At 35.9% G+C, this 19,206-nt stretch overlaps 1 protein-coding gene across 1 annotated transcript in view; it reads right to left on the reverse strand.

Moving 5' to 3' along the window:
• DPYD (dihydropyrimidine dehydrogenase) overlaps positions 1–19,206 on the reverse strand; it is a 341,375-nt gene that overhangs the window by 246,467 nt on the left and 75,702 nt on the right. The window contains exon 4 of the mRNA XM_082765934.1: positions 7,840–7,927. Coding sequence (XP_082622060.1) covers positions 7,840–7,927 — 88 coding nt within the window. The remainder of the gene's footprint in view (positions 1–7,839; positions 7,928–19,206) is intronic.

Here is a 19,206-nt window from a genome sequence, read left to right on the forward strand (position 1 = left end):
TGCAACCTTCCAGATACCCAGGGCAAAGACCAGCACAGATACAGGGCCATGAGCAAGACTTCAGGAGCCTAGCTCCGAGTCGCTTCATCTCTTTGTCCTTCCATTCTATTAATTTATTCTGCTTTCACTGTGCTGATTAATTATCTAAAATATCAAATATTATTTAAAAAAAAAACGTTTTCCAATATTTTACCAAAAAAACTGTCAGGAAAATATAGTTTAGAAAGTTACACTAAGTGGCGTTATATAGACTGTGTTAGACCACTGCAAACTGCGAGTTACTACGGTAATAAATAAGCATTTGCAGTATATGTACAGTAACTTAAATGCTTTGTTATATGAACACTTTTTCTTACATAACATCCTCTTTTTCCAGCTGAAAACATGTATTACTGATCAATTACCAGTGACATTAAAGGCAGAATATTTAATAGAATATTCACATTCCTGAAAAAAAAAAATTATTGACAATTTTCATTTCACAAAACCAGGGTGTAGTAGGCTACACACAACACAGATACAAGACACAGACATGCCAAATTGGTAACTGCACATCGCATGCAGTACAGAAGATCAGACCAGAGTTAAAGGGAGGTAGACTTCATTAAAATCACTAAGTTACCACAGCGCATGAAATGATGCAAACTATCTTGGATGCAAACAGTTTGGAGTGTTTTTTTTAGATGCTGAAATAATAAGATGTCTCAGTTGGCTAGTTTCTTACAGACGTCACAGAGGAAACAAGTCTAAAACTAGAATGTTTCTGAATTTTTTAATGAGATAAATGTCTGCTTGTGCTTTTGTTCATAGAGTCTTTTTTCCTGTGCACTTCCGCAGAAATAAATTAATCTAACTGGATAGGATGTTTTGTGGCTTCCTACATCAAAATGTCAATAAATACTACATTGCTAACACAGGGAACAAAAACAAGCCTTAAACAGACATCAATAATCTGTGGAAACCAGGCAGAGGAGAATCTCCACATGTATCATTTGGAAGCATTATATAATTTGCATGTAAATTAGACTGTTTTTTACTTGGAAAAAAAAAAAAAAAAAAAAAAAACACTATTAAAACTCTGAGGATCAATACTGACAAACCAGAAGAAATTGCATTTACTATCAGGAAAGGCATACAGCATCTTTTCTTTCATTCAATTTAAGAGCTTTTTATATAAATTCCTTATGCATCGGGGTGTTTTGATATGGCAGTTTTCTCAAAAAAATATATTCATTATTGTGTTTTGTGTAATAAAAATGAAAACATTGACTTCATCAGGATTATGAGATGTAGTGAATACATTAAAAGAAAAGGAGAAAAAATAGTAATTTCCTCTTCCTCTGGGTGAAGCTTAAAAAAAGAGAGACATACCAAAAAATACAGGAAAATATCACCTCCCTCTATCCATGCTCCTGTTCTGTGATGGCTTTCAAATTTGCTCAAGCTGCATTGGATTAAAATATTTTCCCATACCAAAGAACCACTATTTAAAGTACATTGTTATATAAGTAGCATTTTTCGCATTGACACACACCAGTTAAAATATAACAAGAAACACCTCCAGTCTGTCAGGCCCCCACCAAAATATCTTCCGAAGAAGAATGAACAAAACATAACAACTTACCAAATCATACATATTCTATATTATAATGCTGATGATTTTTAATCAATCCAGAAATCTTTCACATCATTTGACTTATGCCATCATAACAGGACTGTAATTTCACACAGTGTCACTATCTTTTTATGAAAAAGAACGGAAGAAATATCTTGTACTGTCATTTTGTCCTTTGTAGTCTAGAATGTGAGAGATTCCTTAATTGACATAGTGTCATCGCAAAAGTCTATTCTACATAATTACACTATGGCAACTGAAACCAGCTGTCAGCCATTCCATTACACTAAGTACAAACAGACATCTCAAGAAAAGTCAATGCTTCAAGTACATCAATTTAACACCATTACTACTTTTTCTTTTAAATGTTTTTTTTGTATTTAGTGACCTGAAATATACAAAGATTAACACAGAAAGCTGAGTAAAACAGCAATTTCAAAAGCCTGAGGCCTCAAAGTAGTACTTAAAGATTAATTGTGACGCATATCTGTATATAATTATTACCAATCATCTAGCAGCTTTTTGACTTCTACAGTCTTTCACTGTATTAACAGTATCCCATTTACAGTATTCTGCATATGAACTCATGATTTTCTACGTTCTTTCCAACAGCATAGAGATATCCTTTTTGAATTTACTCCAAGTTCCTCTGGCACAGAAAAAAACATCATTCTGTTTCTCTCACCTGTCACAGTCCTTTGCCTCTCACCACCCTTTCTCTCTTGCAATCTTTTCTTCATTTCATCTTCCCTTAATAATCCCACTGCTTTTTGTCTTTTGCCTTCCTTTGTCTACCCACTTTTCCTTCTTTCTTATTTCCAGTATATTGCCACATACATTTTTTCCTTTAATCCTTCAATCTCCCAAACTTCAGCTTCACCTTTACCCCTTTGGTATCCTTTTATACCCTCTAGCTCCTTCCCTCTCCCATTTCTCCCTTGAAAACCCTTATTTCCTCCAGTTTTATTTTAATCTAAGCATTTCTCTAAAACTTACTCATGTGTTTCACACCTATCCTATACTTTTCTGTCATTCAGCTCTTACTCTACCATTTCCCTACCAGCATGGTCCAAACAGTCCTACAGTCCTATACAGAAGGCAGTGTGTTTTTTTATTTATATACATATATATGTGTGTATATATATATGTGTGTATATATATGTGTGTGTATATATATATATATGTGTATATATATATATACACACACATATATATATATTAATGCTTACCAGAAGACTTACACCCACCTATGAGATCTATTAGAAAATGGTGAACCTGTCAGCTCAGACCAGGTATGGGAGAAGATGGTCAAACTGAACAAGGAGAAAACTGTAGGATCAGTCACAGAGGACTGCAGTGACAAAGTGCAGTTTTGAGTACTGATATCACAAAAGATACTTCTGCATCCCCAGTTCTTCATTATTAACTCAGGCTATAAAGGATGAGTCAGTCACTTTTTATGCCTGTGCCATGTAACACAACTTAATATCCCTATGCCTTGCCTTAACTGCACCATCGGCTGTTTTTCACTGTGACTACTCAACCATGAAGGTGTCCAGTAACAAAACATCCAAGATTGTCTCACTGCACAGTACAAAGGCAGAGTACATGAGCAGCTGTTGCTCTTCAATGAGTAGCTTCTTCTAGCACAGACTTCTGCTTAACAGGAGGAAAGCTGGACAGGCAGCAAGCATTTCAGCTGAGAGCTACAGGATTCCCTGCTGATGTAATACTTGATTGTACCAGCCCTAAAGGATGACAAGTGTTGGAGCTCCATTTTACCAAACTCCACTTCACTTCTTGCTTTGACATACCAACACAAGGAAAGGATGACACAAAATCCCTAAGATCTCTCCTGGGACTATTTCAGAGGAGAGAATGAAGCAAGGGAGAACCATTCTCCTGCAGCATCTAAATGTGATTTGTTTTTTTCCCTTTTTTTTTTTTTTATTGTTGTTGTTTTAAAGGAAGAGATGATGAAGATGGCTCTTGTCTATTACAAAACAAAGAATACACACTTTGCAACATGAAGGTTGTACATAAAGAGAGGACAGATGGAAGTTTGAACACTCAGCATCTTCTGATGTTTAAAAACATCATGCGCATGGGGAATTTGAAGTCTGGTTTCCAAGAGATGCAACTGCAAGCAGTCTGTATGAACTGAGAAACTGTCACTGGGAAGACACAATGGACTAGATTGTACCTTTAGAAAGTGGAGTTGTAATCCAGTTTGTATGGAAAAGGAGAACAGAAGTTGTGGCCTAAAGTCTACTGAGTCACAGTGGCCTAATACAATGCAGCATAAGTGACATCCTTTTTCTCAAAGAGGCTCAAGGCTCATTGAGCCTAGCAATTCAATTACCCTCTCAACCCAGAAACAACCCCTCCTTCCCTCTCCCTCTTCTACTCTTGAGCTGAGGTCTAATGGCAGAGCAGCGAAGAACAGCTACATTGTACATGGCCCCTAAATATCTAAAAAGCCTCAGGCTTCAGAGAACAAGAATCCCTGACCTTTTATGATTGCTATAGCAGTTTTCCAACAAAACCAACTACATACAATAGAGCTCTTAAATATCTGACAAAGTAATTCATTTCCAGTACATTGCTGTCTAAATACTCCATATTAATAATGAATAATGTTTAAATAAATACCTGAATAGCATACTGCTTACTGCTTAGACATAGATGAGGAATTTATTGAACAGAATCTCCTCTAAACAGCTAGAAGGGTAACCTACTGCAGGGAGCTTCTTGAGAGAATAATGAAGCAAGATTCAGAAGTGGGAGAAGAACTTCAAATAAGCCTAGAAACTCTACTTGAATTTCCAGGACTTACTTAAGTACCTGAATATTCTGCACCTCAACTTTTTATTTTGTCTAGAAGCTAACAGATGTATTTATAAACTATTGGATTAAAAAAGAAAATGTATTTACAAGGTGAAAACAACAAAAAGATGTATCATTTTGAAAAGCATTTTCAAAGGCATTTAACAAAACTTTGACAGTGTGAAGTACACTTACAACAATAGTGCAAAAATATCCAGCAAGTGTATTGCTGAATGATATCTGGATAATAATTTTAATACAATTTTAGAAAAAGTACAGTGAACAGCTATGGAACATAGTGAGAAATTACTTGCTGGTTCCATTAAAAACTTCCCAAATTATAAGCTTGAAGTTTCAGTGTGGTTTTCAAAAATGCACTGTTCTCGACTTCTGTCTGCTCTAAAAGCAGATGGTGCAGGTACCTCAAACACCACAACAGTAGAATGAAACAGAGGAGAGGACACTGCAGTACCCACCACACCAACGCCCCCAGGGCCAGGACTTCAAGTGAACCATTTCAACTTTCCCTATCTCCCTCTCAACTTCTACCATAATTTTTCCACTAACTTTGTAGAAAGCACAAGTTTCAAAGTGCAATATTTAAAAAGGAAAAAAATAATATTAAACATATATACCTAGAAAAACATCCTATTAATAAAGGAAAATGTAAGAATGTAGTGTTACTCTTCCTGAACAGAATCTGTTATAGAAAATTTCTATCAAATGCATTGGAAGTAAATTCAACAAACGAAAAATTCAGCCTAGAAGAATGCATCCATCAAGACAAGGTTGGGTTTCCTTTAAGCTTACTTCCCTGCTTGGTACATGAATTACAGGCGGTACAGCCATTGACGTGGAAGCCATAAGCAAGCCGGATTTCCCAGCCTTGTTGCTCAGCTCATGACCTCACCTATTTGCTAAGTATATTTTGGTTTATTTTATTTTTTTTAAGTCAGAATTCTCTGTCTCAGAGAAATGCTCCCATAACTATGCAATATTGGATTTCTCTTTCCTTTTAGGGTAAGGAGAGAAAGCAAAGGGTCAGCCTGCATGTAAACTTCTACTTGAAAATGAATTTCATAGATGCAGTGCTGATTAGAGGCATGCAAGTTCCCATCCAATTATCATGGCTAACAGAAACTGACTATCTGACTTTTTAATACTTCCTGTGTGTGAAAGTGTCCTTCATTCTATGCAATTACCAGGCATCAACATGAGGCAAAAGCAGGTACCAAAATCACAGTATGCTTTTTTATAAAAACTACAGTTGCGTACTGGATATAGAAGCTACTGCTAGGGATGGGATCCAAGAAGAAAGGCGGTAAGTACATTTCAGTAATCTGAGACACAGGTTTTCCCCTACAGAATCATAAGTCTCCTAATAGAATAGCAGTATACTGCAATTCTTTTCTAAAGCAGAATTTTCTGATAAAACATCAACTGATCAGGTCACTTGTTCAGGGCAAATGCAGAGTCTTACTGAGCATCTGCAGCTTCCAAGATGCTTTAAAAGAGTTATCAAACAGCCTAAACACTACAGGGTTGACCTGCCTCACTGACCATCAGACAGGTAAAATCTGCCCCTATTAAAACCTTGCAGAGTGCGCCCATTGGTGTCAGCAGGGCAAAGACTTCACATCTATAAGGCAGATTCCTGTTATTATTCCAGTACACCTTTGCCAAAATATAACTCTCAAAGCTCTGCAGTCACCCCACCTTGACTTCCTCTCCTCTGTAATGGATTCACAGAATTCAGAATGAATCAGCTGTTAAAATGACTGACCCTTTCTGCCAAGTCACAAAAGGGCATTACATTTCTGTGGCTGTGAGAATTTAAAAGACCCACCAAATTTATCATTTTAAGATGCTGCTGGTGTCAGTTCTTCAGACATTTTCTGTTGTAATTTTCAGTTTGCCTTCTTATTCTTTACTCCCAATTTCCATACTAAGGCCCCTTTTCCTTCCTCACTAATGCATCCCCCTATCCTATCCTAAGCAGTAACACAACTAACCCTCAATCAAGAAAGGCCACCCTGGTAAAATACTTTCATAAAATTTGCTTTGCTCTTCCTAGAACTACAACGTGATCACAGGATGAGACTAATAGCTTTGCTACTGTCTTGTACCTTCTCTGTTCAGTTCATCTCCTTCATAATGCCTGCCAGAGGAAATAACAAGCAATATACTCCATGCTATACTATGGTCGCAAACAGATGCCTACATTCATAAATACAAATGCTACACTGACAAGGTACAAATAATATAAGAAAACTGTCTATATGCAGATGCTGGGCATAATGCCAATTCCCACATCAACACACAGTTGTATTATAATTGATACATGTATCTTAATATCTCCTCTTATCCTAATGTTTCTTGTTAAGGTGCAAAATTTACCAGTGTCTTCTCCCCAGAGTACAGAGCCCAGTACAAGCAAGGTGGCTGTTGGCTCATGCATGGCAGCACTGCTGTTGCCCACTTCTCTCTATCTCTACCTGCGTGGGCCTTTTCAGTTGCATCCAACAGCAAGATGGGCTGGAGCAAAACATGCAGCCAGAAAATCTTTGTATCACCTCCTGTGGTTCATGAGTTTAGTTGGGTTCATACAGATAAACAAATCACACTGTTGCAAATGATTGGTGGGAAGTAAGTTTTTGAGACTGCAAGGGGTAATAATATCCAGTCATCTTTAGACTATCCCAGATAGCCTAATGAATCTTGTCATATTAACTTTGCAGTCATTTTTGTTTATTCCTATTTCTTACTGTTAAAAGTAGTATGTAGACCACAAATGGAAATAAAGTTTTTAAGCTTTCATTATTATTACAGTAAAATAGCCTATTAAGAAAGGAAAAGATACCATACCTCCAAAAAAGAGGGCTCAATTTGTTCCTGTAATAATTTACTGCTAGTCTAAGTGACAGTCCACATTTGCATTAGCCAGAGCCTCTTACTATAAAGTACAACAGTGAGAAAACATTCCTTGAGATGACCACTTTCATGTTAGATTTCTGCTGAAAGCAAATTTTAATTATAATCACTTGTTAAACAACAACAACAATATTTCATGAAAGAAAAGTTTTGTAACTCTAATACCTCAGGTAGCAGCAAAGTTAAATCACTGCATTGTAATGCTCATTTCTAATACCATTATGCATGAAAACCATCAAAACCAAAAACTTTTTAGCAATAGTTACACAAAGAAGTAGATTTGCAATATATGCTATCTGTTCTAGCACAGAACAGCAGTAAAAATAATTAAAAATTAGGTTACTTGAATTTTAAAGTATCTGTTGTAAACATTTTACAAAGGCAAGCCTTGTAATGCAATCACATTAACAGAACTGCAAGCAATCACTGCTATCTGCTTCCATGTACTACGGCAAGTCTGATTTTACCTTGTTTGCAATACTTGTGATGAATGACTTGATGTCCAGATTAGTTGGACAACTCTTCTGACAGGGGGCATCTGCACACTTCAAACATCTACAGGAATAAAAGAAAATGTGTCACAGAGACATAGAATACAAATGCTGCCAATAGCATAATGTTTTCAAGTGAGTGTGGTTGAAGATAAGTCACAAGTGAATAATACAAAGCATTTTCATAAAATTTCTATTTAAAAACTCAAGTGCTACATGATCATTATCAAATTAAGTTGAATAAACATTAAATTCTGTTGACTCCACTTTACAAAGTGAAGTGAGTAAGGTGCAGTTACAAATGTGGACTACGCACACAAAGTATTAGGAAACAATGTCCAATTACGCTTCTTTTTTTCTCCTTGTATCCAAGATTGCTAAACTTCTGACCATTTAATTTTCCCATCTGAAAAACACCAATGCTGTGAATGAGAGTTTATTAATAAAATTCTTCAAGTTTTACTGTGGATTACATTCTAGACGTTGGACAATCAGATGTATTAAATCAACTATTTCCAAAGAGGAAGGAACTAGTTTGTACTGTATGTGCCAAAGAACAAGAACGGCTGGTAAATTTTCAAGCCACTTATCTATGAATTTCCTAAAATATGTCTGTGACCTTTGAAAACACTTCAATATTCCTAAGCATACTCCCAACTGAAATGCCTAAGACCCTCTTCTTGTCATCCCTAATGACAAACTTTATCGTATATTAAAACACACAAATTTTAAATAGCAATGATTTACTATCTGTGCCTGCTAGTCATGCATGGGGTTTTACTGGTAAAGTTGCTTGCACAAGTCCCTTCTAAGAAGTAAGCCCTAAGGGTTGCCTATGTAAGTTACAATAAATAAATCTATCACAAAAGGTAAAAGTCAGCTGAAGAATGAAAACGGTTCTCTAATAAACACAAAGATATTTGCATGAAATTCTTGGTTTCACATACCAGTGATTATCACAGGTCAAATGTCACACTTCTAATTCACCAAATTATTCCAGATGCTCTTTCAAATAGTTTTACTAGCATGCAGAATTTATAAAATTTGTAGTTTCAACTACTTTTGGAAAATGAAATTTTTTTTTTGTTGTTTGTTTGTTGTTTTTTGTTTGTTTGTTTGTTTTGTTTTTGTATATTGTCTGAACACAACTACTTACAGTCCCACAACTCTACCTTAATCCTCATTACTTAGTAGTAAATGATGGTACACAACTGGCTAGGACAGACTACTTTCAAACACAGAGAAGTGCAAGAGTCCTACAGAAAACACAAATGACGAGTAAATTAAAAGGAATGAACAAGCCTAAAAGACCTGAAGTGAAAAAATGCTCTAACTTTGTCAGTCACATGCATTGTTTGTATTTTTCTCCTCCAGTTAAGGGTGGAATAAGAGTGAAAGCAAAGCCAAAGATTAATTAGTCTTTAATCTTCTCATTCATTGTCGTCTAGCTGGGTATTGCAGCCACCATGGCACCAATGATACTGCACCTGAATTTGAAGATACATGTGGTAGCACTGTTTGGATTTCCTCATAGATCTATTCATGGAGAAAGGGTCCCAAAGGAAATATTTAAAGGAAAATAGGTCTCATAGACAGCAAAGGCAGGGAAACATGGTAAAGCCACATTCAGGTTCAACACGATGGCAGGCTGCTAGTTCAGCTAGCCCAGGATGTCAAAGGGCTCTGGCAGAAAAGCACCTGCAAATTTAGCTGTGGTAGTTCAATATGCTGCTGCCCAGCACAGCAAGCATATGTTATAAATGCCTTAACCAGCAAAGGTATGCCAGTGGGGACCTCAAAAGGTGCATGTGTCCAGAGCACTGAGTCAAGAGGATGCTCTTAGCATTCTAAGCAGCCTGGAAGACAGAAAAGTTCTAGTACTAGAAGCCAGGAAAATTGGAGATGCACGAGGCAAAATCTGATGCTGTAAGGGCTTGGAAGATCATTTTGTCTATGTAGGCAGTAAAGAAATAATAGAAGCAGAAAATCATACATTTTAAAAAAAGCAAGTATTCCATTATGACTTCTGGCTCTTCATGTTCCTGGATGTGATTCACTTTAAAATGCAGCAGTCCTATATCTAAGACCAAAAGAATAACACTTAACATAAAATACATTTCTGTGGACTACGTACAGAACAATCTCATGTCAAAACTGACTAGAATGGCACCTAGCAGGATAAGCAGTGCACAGCTTTCCAGTTGTGGCTATTAAGCATCTTTACCGAATTGTATCTTTTCTGAATTTTGAAATGGTTCACAAATAACAGCTGTTGAAAATGTCAGCTATTTAAAGCGGAGGACGGTGGCAACACCAACTTGAATGTAAGCTTTTGGGACAAGGGGAGGGTGTCATGAATATGCCAGTCCAGACTTTCTCCTATAATAAGACCATCTTCCCATTCTCTGAGCACTCTGCAGACTAAAGTGCACCAGGCTGCCATTAATCCCACTTATCACCCTGACAGCTCAGTAATTACACTCCCACTATAGCTAGGTACTGTAAGGTACTGTAGTCCTAATAAAACATCAAGCACTGTGCAGAATGCATGCTGGTGAGGTGTTTTATTAAACTTGGGGGGATGATCATCAAGTGACATTCATGTTGACCTATTTTTCTATTTGACAATAAATTATGCTTTGACCATACCATAATATATATTACAAAGTGCATTTGCTGCAGTAAGGTATTGCATTCTGGTAAGCCGGGCAAAAAGTGTAAATACAATAGCAGAATCATTCACTGGGAACTTTCTACATAAATTGCTGCAAGTGATTGATCCTTTCAGAAACCACAGGAAAAATACCGTGCTTAAGGGAATATGCTGGCAATTACCACGAGCTTCAATTCAACATGCATGTTCCCACATGAAGAAACATTAAGTATTACATTTCTTTATCTTTTCCTTTTTCTTTAACTGCTTGCCCATTCTACAAAAACCCTCCTTTCATTTTACAGGGTAATTCCATTACTATGGTTTTAGCTCAAAATAATGTAAAGAACAAAGTAGAAATTTAAATTAAATTTTTCTAATTCACCTACTTGCTTCCATCAAATATAAGTGAAGAGCTACATGCTCACTGCTAAAAAGAAATATCTATGTTTTCAAGTAGTCATACTATTCTGGATGGCATAAAGACACAGAGCATTAGACAAAGCTAGACCTATGCTAACCTCCAAGTAGTTTTGGCAGCATTTGTTAGTAAAAAATATAGGGAAAAGCTTCCTACGATCAGAAAATACTCTATTATCAGTTGTTTCTCCCTGTTTGTTCATGGAACAACATCACCTTTAGAACCATATAAGCTGTGCTGAGTCTTAAAAGATACTGTATTCACTTTATATGTGTATTTATTCCCATGCAAAATGCAACACCTTGGTCTTTGTACCACTAACCTGAGGAACTTCAAGAAAATTAATGATATTTTTTCATTTTGAAAGCACTTAGCTGTTGGTTCAACTCACTTTTATTGTCATATGGTAAATTAAGGTAGATATAAAGCTCCTAGAAACGCTATGAAAGCATAGCATATTTATATAAATATTTATACAAATATTATCATTTGGCATAGCTTTACAGACATGCTTGTGACTATATAACAACAGAAGTCCTTGTTTCCCACACATCTAAACTCAAAATTTACATCTCTTACTGAACAGTGTTAAATTATACATATGTATCCCCCAGTGAACTTAAAATCTTTACCTTTTTATTTTAAGATATTGCAACGCTAAAGCTACTTAACATTTAAGGTAAATCTGCTTAAATATCTTACAGGCACAAAATTATACATGCAAAGGATACTTATGTGGTAGCCCAATATTTTCAGCTCTCAAGTTTGTACCTAATAATTTTTTCGGGGCAAAATGAGCACCCAAAACTGTGTGTACACAGAAATTCATTCAACCTACCTCTAACAGCATAGGTACTAAAAAAGCAAAACCAAAAATAAAAAAATAAAAATAATTAAAAAAAGCAACACAGCAGTTGATTCCAAACATCTGAAAGTAATAAAAGGGAAAAGGCACTTAAGAAGTAGTGAAAATTTTTTCAATGCAATAAAAAAGGAAAATGGAATAGACGATTTGCAAATTTCTGGAACAAATACTACCCTTTGGGGGAAAAAAGAAATACAAGAGAAACATAAAGTATGTCTACATATAAATAAAAGATAATAAATGGGGGAGGTGGAGACAAAGACGTAACAAATATATGTACCAAATTCTTTCCTTTGGGATAACATGACACAAGAAAATTGTTCTACACTTTTGTTTACAGAGGCAAGAAAGAAGGAAGTCATAGACAAAGCTAATTTTCAATTAACAATTTTAATTGTCTACTTGTTGAAATATTGTAATTATCGTAATTTAAAGTCAATATTTTTGACCAACAGACTAGTCCTTAACACATCTTTGCTTCTAAATAAAGAAGGGCAATTTAGCTACATCATTATGTAAAACTGCAGTGAACAATTGTCTATGTAACTGGCAATAATACTACCTAAAGTGCAATCACATGTATGCTGAAAGGCCAGGAATGAAATAGATAATCTGAAGTAACATTCAGCAATGGATCATTAGTGATAACCTATCAAATTTTCGTATATCACAAAACAAGCTAGATTACCTTTATCATGGTTACTGTTGGCAGAGGTTTAGAAGCAGATTAAATCCTAATCTATTTATATGGGTTTCTGCAGGACAAACACTGATTTTGAAAAAGGGTTTCCAGCCCTATAGAAGTTTCTAAAGCTTTATCTGCTACTCAGAAAGATAGCCCCAATACCCACCTAAGCAGTACATAGTACACAACAATATTCAGTATCCAATTCCTGACACTTTGGCCAAGTAGTTTAAAGAGAATGGTAGAGCTGACTCCACCTAACAAACTGGAAGCCAGTTAAAGTTCCCAAAGAACAACCCCAAGAATGCTGATGTCAGGACACTTGATTCTAAGTCTCTTGTATCCCTCTCTAAAATGAGAGCTGGGAACACTTAATGGTGAAACAAGAAAACCACAGATATGGGAGAAATAAATCTATAGTTTCCAAATAAATCTACAATTTCCAGTGTCAGAAACAAAATTATGGTAATGTTTAAAAAAAAAAAAAAAAAAAAAATCATTGGTGCTTGGTGTAGAAATAATACTCTCAGCTTGTATATTGGCATGAATGCCAGTAATAAAAATTAAATAGGCTACAGCAAGCATGCAGTTCCTGACAGGTATCTTCACTAATCTATCGTACACTTCTCATGTGAAACCCAAATACATGCTTTTACCTGAAGTAGTTATTCCATCTCAGCCTCTACAATTGAAATCACAGTGTGAACCTCTGATTCTTCATTTGAATGTTATTCTTTCTCATTTATTGAAATCACACCCAAAAGACAAAGGTTTCTTCCCAGTTTACAAGTGTTCTATGTTTTGGAAGGGGCTATTAAAAATAATAATCTTCCCTTTCTACTCCATAGTATATCAATGTTGCTTCAAGTCTGATTTTTAATACTACTGTTGTTACTAGGTTTGCATACGGTAATGTAGCCAGCCAGGAAGTCAGACTTTAGCTCTAGATAACAGACAGTAGCTATGGGTTACAGCAAAATGAATGCACCTTCTTTCACCTGGAATTTTACATCCTGTAGCAGCAATTGCAGTTTTGGTGCTGTCTGTCACAGAAAATTATCATGGGAAACAGTACCTGATGTCCTTGGGAGACTCTGGGCCTTCTCCTCAACTTAGGAGTTTATGGCCCCTTATATTGTGGCATCTCTCTAATGAACTTTGGTTGGTCCCTTTATTGATATTCTCTCCCAAATTAGGGTGGTATTGCCATACCTCTTCAAAAAGGTTGTATTTAAGTTGCTACATTTTTGTGGTTGCCACGAACAACAGGGTAGACACTGGTGTCAATTAGCTTTAAAAGTGCAATAAATTGATTTTTTAATTGGCTTTAAAAGCAAGCTGGGATTTGGTGGTGGTTTTTTTTTTTTGTTTGTTTGTTTTCCTATTGTTGTTTGGGGGTGCTTTTGTTTTTGTTGTTGTTTTTAACAGGCCCCTTACATTTGCACATTTCTTTCTAACCCTTTCTTTAAAAATCCTCTATGGAACAATCAACTGACTTAGCTCATTGCAAACACCTCCAGCTAGGCTTAAGAAGTTTAAAACAGTCCAATGAGAGCTCTGTATAAAACTACAGAATTTACATAGTGGTACATAACACACCAGATGTTGCCATATGTGTTTAAAATGAGAAGTAAACACATGTAGTACTTTCATTTTTATTTTAATATGTTGCATTAGCACTAGAATTTAGGCTTAGGTAGTGCAACATGCCCTCAGATCTTAGGCCTAATCCATGGACTAATTGCTCCCAACAAGCGATTGGCTAAGAAGTTAGCATTGCTCTCTGATAAATGAATTTTTCAAGTCCTTCCAACAGGACTAAGTACATAACTGGTCTACAGATTGCTGCTTTGTGCAATGGAAGAAAAGGTATTTGGGAAGCTGGGTCTTCAAATCTGATTATTTGAAATAAATATAAGAGGGAATGAAGTTGAACTTAGCAACTCACAAAAATACAGGATACATTTTCAGAAGAAAAACCTACCTGAGTTTAATTTTCAGCTTTATGTTTATGCCCACACCACTGGCCAAACACGTCAACAGACTCATGAACATGGGAACAACAGACACAAGGGAACAGCATATACTGCAACTATTTGAAACTCTATTTAAAAATTTGAGGGCAAATTTGACTCTACTTCTAAATAGGAAGTTCATTCCATAACCTGGATCGATATGCATTTCTCATAGTTCATTATTACAAAGAGAGAGAAAAAAAAAAAAAAAAAAAATTGCACATATAAAAAAAATATATAAAAACTTATATAAAGGATGTATTGAGTAAACAACTTCCTCTCTTGCACTCCAGAACTGAAAGAACTGTTTCTATTTTAAGTAGAAGAATTTCAAATATCACAGATTTACAGCAATATTTATTCTACACAATGCTTCCATTTCATGGTGGTTTGTGTTTTTTTTTTCATTTTATGCATTATGAAATTGCTATATTTTCAAAAGCATTAATCAGTACTCAAAATTAACTAAACTGTCCCAGAAATCTAATTATTGTTGCAATTTATATTACAGTCAAAAACATTTTAATTTAAGAACTTAAGAGTTTTTAGAGTTATAAAAGAAAATAGTTAAAAGCCAATTTGTAACCTCTCTGGAAATGTTAACTACATTTTACACTGCATAATTAATATTTCCTCAACATGATAAGAACACATTATGGCTTATTGTTTATCTTGCCAAACTTGATGGTATCCTACATTATTCCAGTATTGTAAAAGAGGCACAAACACCCTCACTAATAAGCCTCTGATACTATTTATTTGGAACTCAGCCTGTGGTTCTTCAAGTCCTCTTTATTTGACAAACCTCCTCTTTATTTGCTCGGCTCCTCAAGCACTTTATTTGCCAAACCAACCACTTGTGGCTCAGCCACACCTAGCCTTGCGGAGTGTTTTAAACCAGTACATTTCTGTTCACCACAATAGTGATCCCTTTCACATAGAAGACAGCTGTTACATGATGTTCAATATCCTTTTAATCCTCTATAGACCTTAGAGGGAATGGGTTGACAGAACTGACAGTTTTTATTATAGCTCACCCTGTACACAATAATCTTCTTTCACCTGGACTATTCTCCCAGAAGTGTTGCAAACTCTTTGACTTACATCAAGGATTATTTCTAGTCTTTTTAAGAGAGAAGAAATTATTTTTATGTGGCATGATTCTTACCCTGTGTAAATTACCTTTTCAAAATATGAAACACCTGTTGTCTGATTATTTTAATGTGAATGAAACTCTTTTGGGTTCACTTCAGGAAAAATGTACTTTACAAGTCACAGATATTTTCTCCCAAAACGCTTTCATCATCTATGCCCATCTTTCAAATGCCACTGTAAAATACGTCATTAACAGGGGGTGCATATCTGCCATTTATCTGTACTGAAAACTTTTAATACAAACATTGTTTAATATGTATAAATAATACATCTTGATGTGTATAAATAATATAGTGTAACTAAAATGCATGCATTGACAATTTAAGAAAATCTCATTTCAGAATTAAAAAGCCAGAAGAAAATTTTCCTTACTACAGCACACCGAGACCCTAATGATCAGACCAATAGTGCTAATGCTCATCTGTCTTGCATTTTAGGCATGCCAGCAATTCCACCACTATGAATGCAACAGAGATTTAGACAAAGAACCTTTGTGAAGAAGTTGTCCTGGGAAAGGCAGCAACAGCAGGATAAGCTAATGTTAACCTTACGTTTAGGAGCTGAGCTCCAAATAATTCTTTGGCTCTCTCTTTACTACTATCTTGCCAGTTTGCCTAGATGTTAACAATATCATGTTAAGCTTGAATCTGGCCACTTCCAGGGCACACTTCACTGCTCTCTGCACAAACCATTCCGACCATTTCCAAAACCAGGATGCTATTAGCAAGGGGTAGGAGTGGTGGAAGGAAACAGAGGGTAAAACACCAAAAAGGTCTGGGCAGACTTTGCTGCTAATGTCACCTGAAGATTTGTTCCTACACTGAGCACAATTTCAAGCAGACAAAAGCATGAATTACCTCAGTGAATTTTGTATTCAAAATAATAGTTTCAAAAGTTTCAGTTTGCCTTTTTTTTCATGCTTGGAGAAAGAAGTAACATTTTTTAGATGGTACTGCAGTGCAGGACTCCAGAAACAACTATGAGTTTGGCCACATTTCCATTTTGAAGCTGATAAAGATGCTTCTTCCCACACAGGAGATAACGTATTGACCCCAGTTAACCATCTTTTTCCAAATTTTATAACTCTTAGAATATTCTCAGTAAAAACTCAGTCGCCAGATGCTGAGCACCCTAATTCATTATCTGACTGCTTACTATGCTTTATTTTAATATGACTGTAGTCCCCAATGGGCTTAGACCAACCACTTATTTGCTTATAATATAAGCAAATTGCTTATTTGCTTATAATATAAGCCCTTAAGCAATTTGTTAAACCAACCTAGCACATCTTCCAGAAGCAAGTTCCAAATTCCAGAGCCCAAACTATTAGGAACAGCCCCCAGTCTCCTCACTCTTTTCCTCACCTAAAAGTTGAAGCAGCTGCATATTTGAGAATGATGTGCTGTTAATATTTTTTGCTAGAAATTGCATGTGTGCAATCACAGCTTTCCATCTTCTTTTGCAAATGAATTTTGTCTTGTTTTGTTTTCCCCAAGATACCCTAAGAAGTAATACTGGGTAAACACAGATACCAAGACCAAGCAAAAAGGAAACATGTTTCCTATATTTTTTTTTCTAATTTTCTAAACTTCATGTTATTTATATACACACACACACACACACACTTTAGCCATAGGAAAATAATACATCCCTCTCTAAAATATATGAACATCTTAAAAACAGGTGGCATCTTCTTGTATGCTTTGCTGTTAAAGGAAATCATTTGGCTTTGCTTCTCTACCATAAATTTGTTCAAAAGCAAAGATTCAAAAGAATCAGCAGATTAAAAGCTTCATGGCACAGTAACAAAAATCATATATGCAAACTACAGAGGTCAGCACTGAGCAAAAGGAAGCCCTTTACAAACTACACAGCAAATCTGTACTGCATTCATAATACTCTGAGTTTAAAGGTTGTGGTGGTTTTACCGTGCTGGGCAGCTAAACCCCACAACCGCTCTCTCACTCCCCCTCCTTTAGATGAGGAGGGGGAGAAGTAAAGCAAAGAACACCTCACGGGTTGAGATAAGGATAATTTAATTAAAGGGAAATAATTATAATAATTAAATAAAGACTACCATGAACTAAACAATTTAACTAAGGGGAAATAAAAGGGAAAGGGGAAAAAAGGGAGGAAAACAAACAAACAAAATAAATGAAAGCTATATGGAAGTGCAGAGGAAAGAAATTACTCTCTACTTCCCACAAATGAGCGATGATTGACCACGTCCTTGAAGCAAGGCCTCAACGCACGCAGCCGGTGTTCGAGAGGAGGACCGACGTCTTCTCAACGAGAGCCCACCCCTCCCCTCTTCTTCCTGTTTCCACCTTTTATTGCTGAGTGTGACACCACATGGTATGGAATATCCCTTTGATTGGTTTAGGTCAGCTGCCCTAGTGATGTTTCTCTCCTCAATTTTTGCCCACCCCCTAGGAGGGTTAGAGAAAGGCCCAATGCTGTGCCACTGCTGCTCAGCAGTAGACACAACACTGGTGTGATAACACTGCTGTTCCAGCTACAAGTACAGAGTACGGCACTGAATGGGCTGCTGCAGGGGAAGTTAACATTCCAGCCAGACCCAGTACAAAGGTAAGTAACATTTCAATAGGAAATAGTCAGGAAAAATAGTCAGGAAAATAGGAAAAATTCAGTCTTAATTGTTTATTGGAAGTAAATACTCATTGAGACTGAATGAATGGTATATACATGCTATATCTAGCTTTTGCTATAATCACCTTTAATCTGGAAAATTTTACAATATTCACAGTATGACGATATAAATAAATGACATAGCTGAAAGTCACTCTCTAGACTCTTGACACTTACATGAAACAAAAAATTAAATAGGTTGTTTTTGTTTTGTTTAAAAATAATAATAAAAATAAACAGATAAGCACCTTAGAGACAGTAGTGGTAACATGAAAGTTCACTTTCTATAGATCTGAATGGTCAGTAAGTAAATTTAGAACCTGATCCTCTTGATGGAAAGATTGGTTTACAGAACCACTGTACTGTGTACTTCCTCCTTATCACAGGTTGATTTATCAAGAATAGAGAAACTCCTACATGCAGACTACTTGATTAGGGCTATAAGATAGCTGTTCAACCTTTAAAGTCTCACCAACCATGGCTACTGTGACGTTAACAGACAGAAGTCAGATGAGATGACCTAATATGTTTAGACTATCTTTGCAATTTCTCCTAGTATATTGAATAACAGCCTCTAAAAATGGCAAATCTATGTCTGCTTATCTATCTGCAGTTGAGGTTCCCCACAGAGATAAGCAAACTTTACAGAATTTATGAGTTCATATATTTCAAGTTATTTAGGATTACAGTAGTGACACAAGTGTCCAAAAAAAATATTTTCCGTATAAGTTAAATTCCTATTTTTAGCACGTTACCAGACACTCCAAAATTAGGGCAAATAAAAGGACTCCAGTTAAAAAGAAAAGCATACAAATGATCTAAGGTAATTGGTTATCAGATACAACTGCCTGAACACTTTTAAAAAATGGTTTGATTTCTAAAAGCTATTGCATAGCTTTT

Source organism: Aythya marila, assembly GCF_965140915.1.
Source record: "Aythya marila genome assembly, chromosome: 8".
Lineage (NCBI taxonomy): Eukaryota > Metazoa > Chordata > Aves > Anseriformes > Anatidae > Aythya > Aythya marila.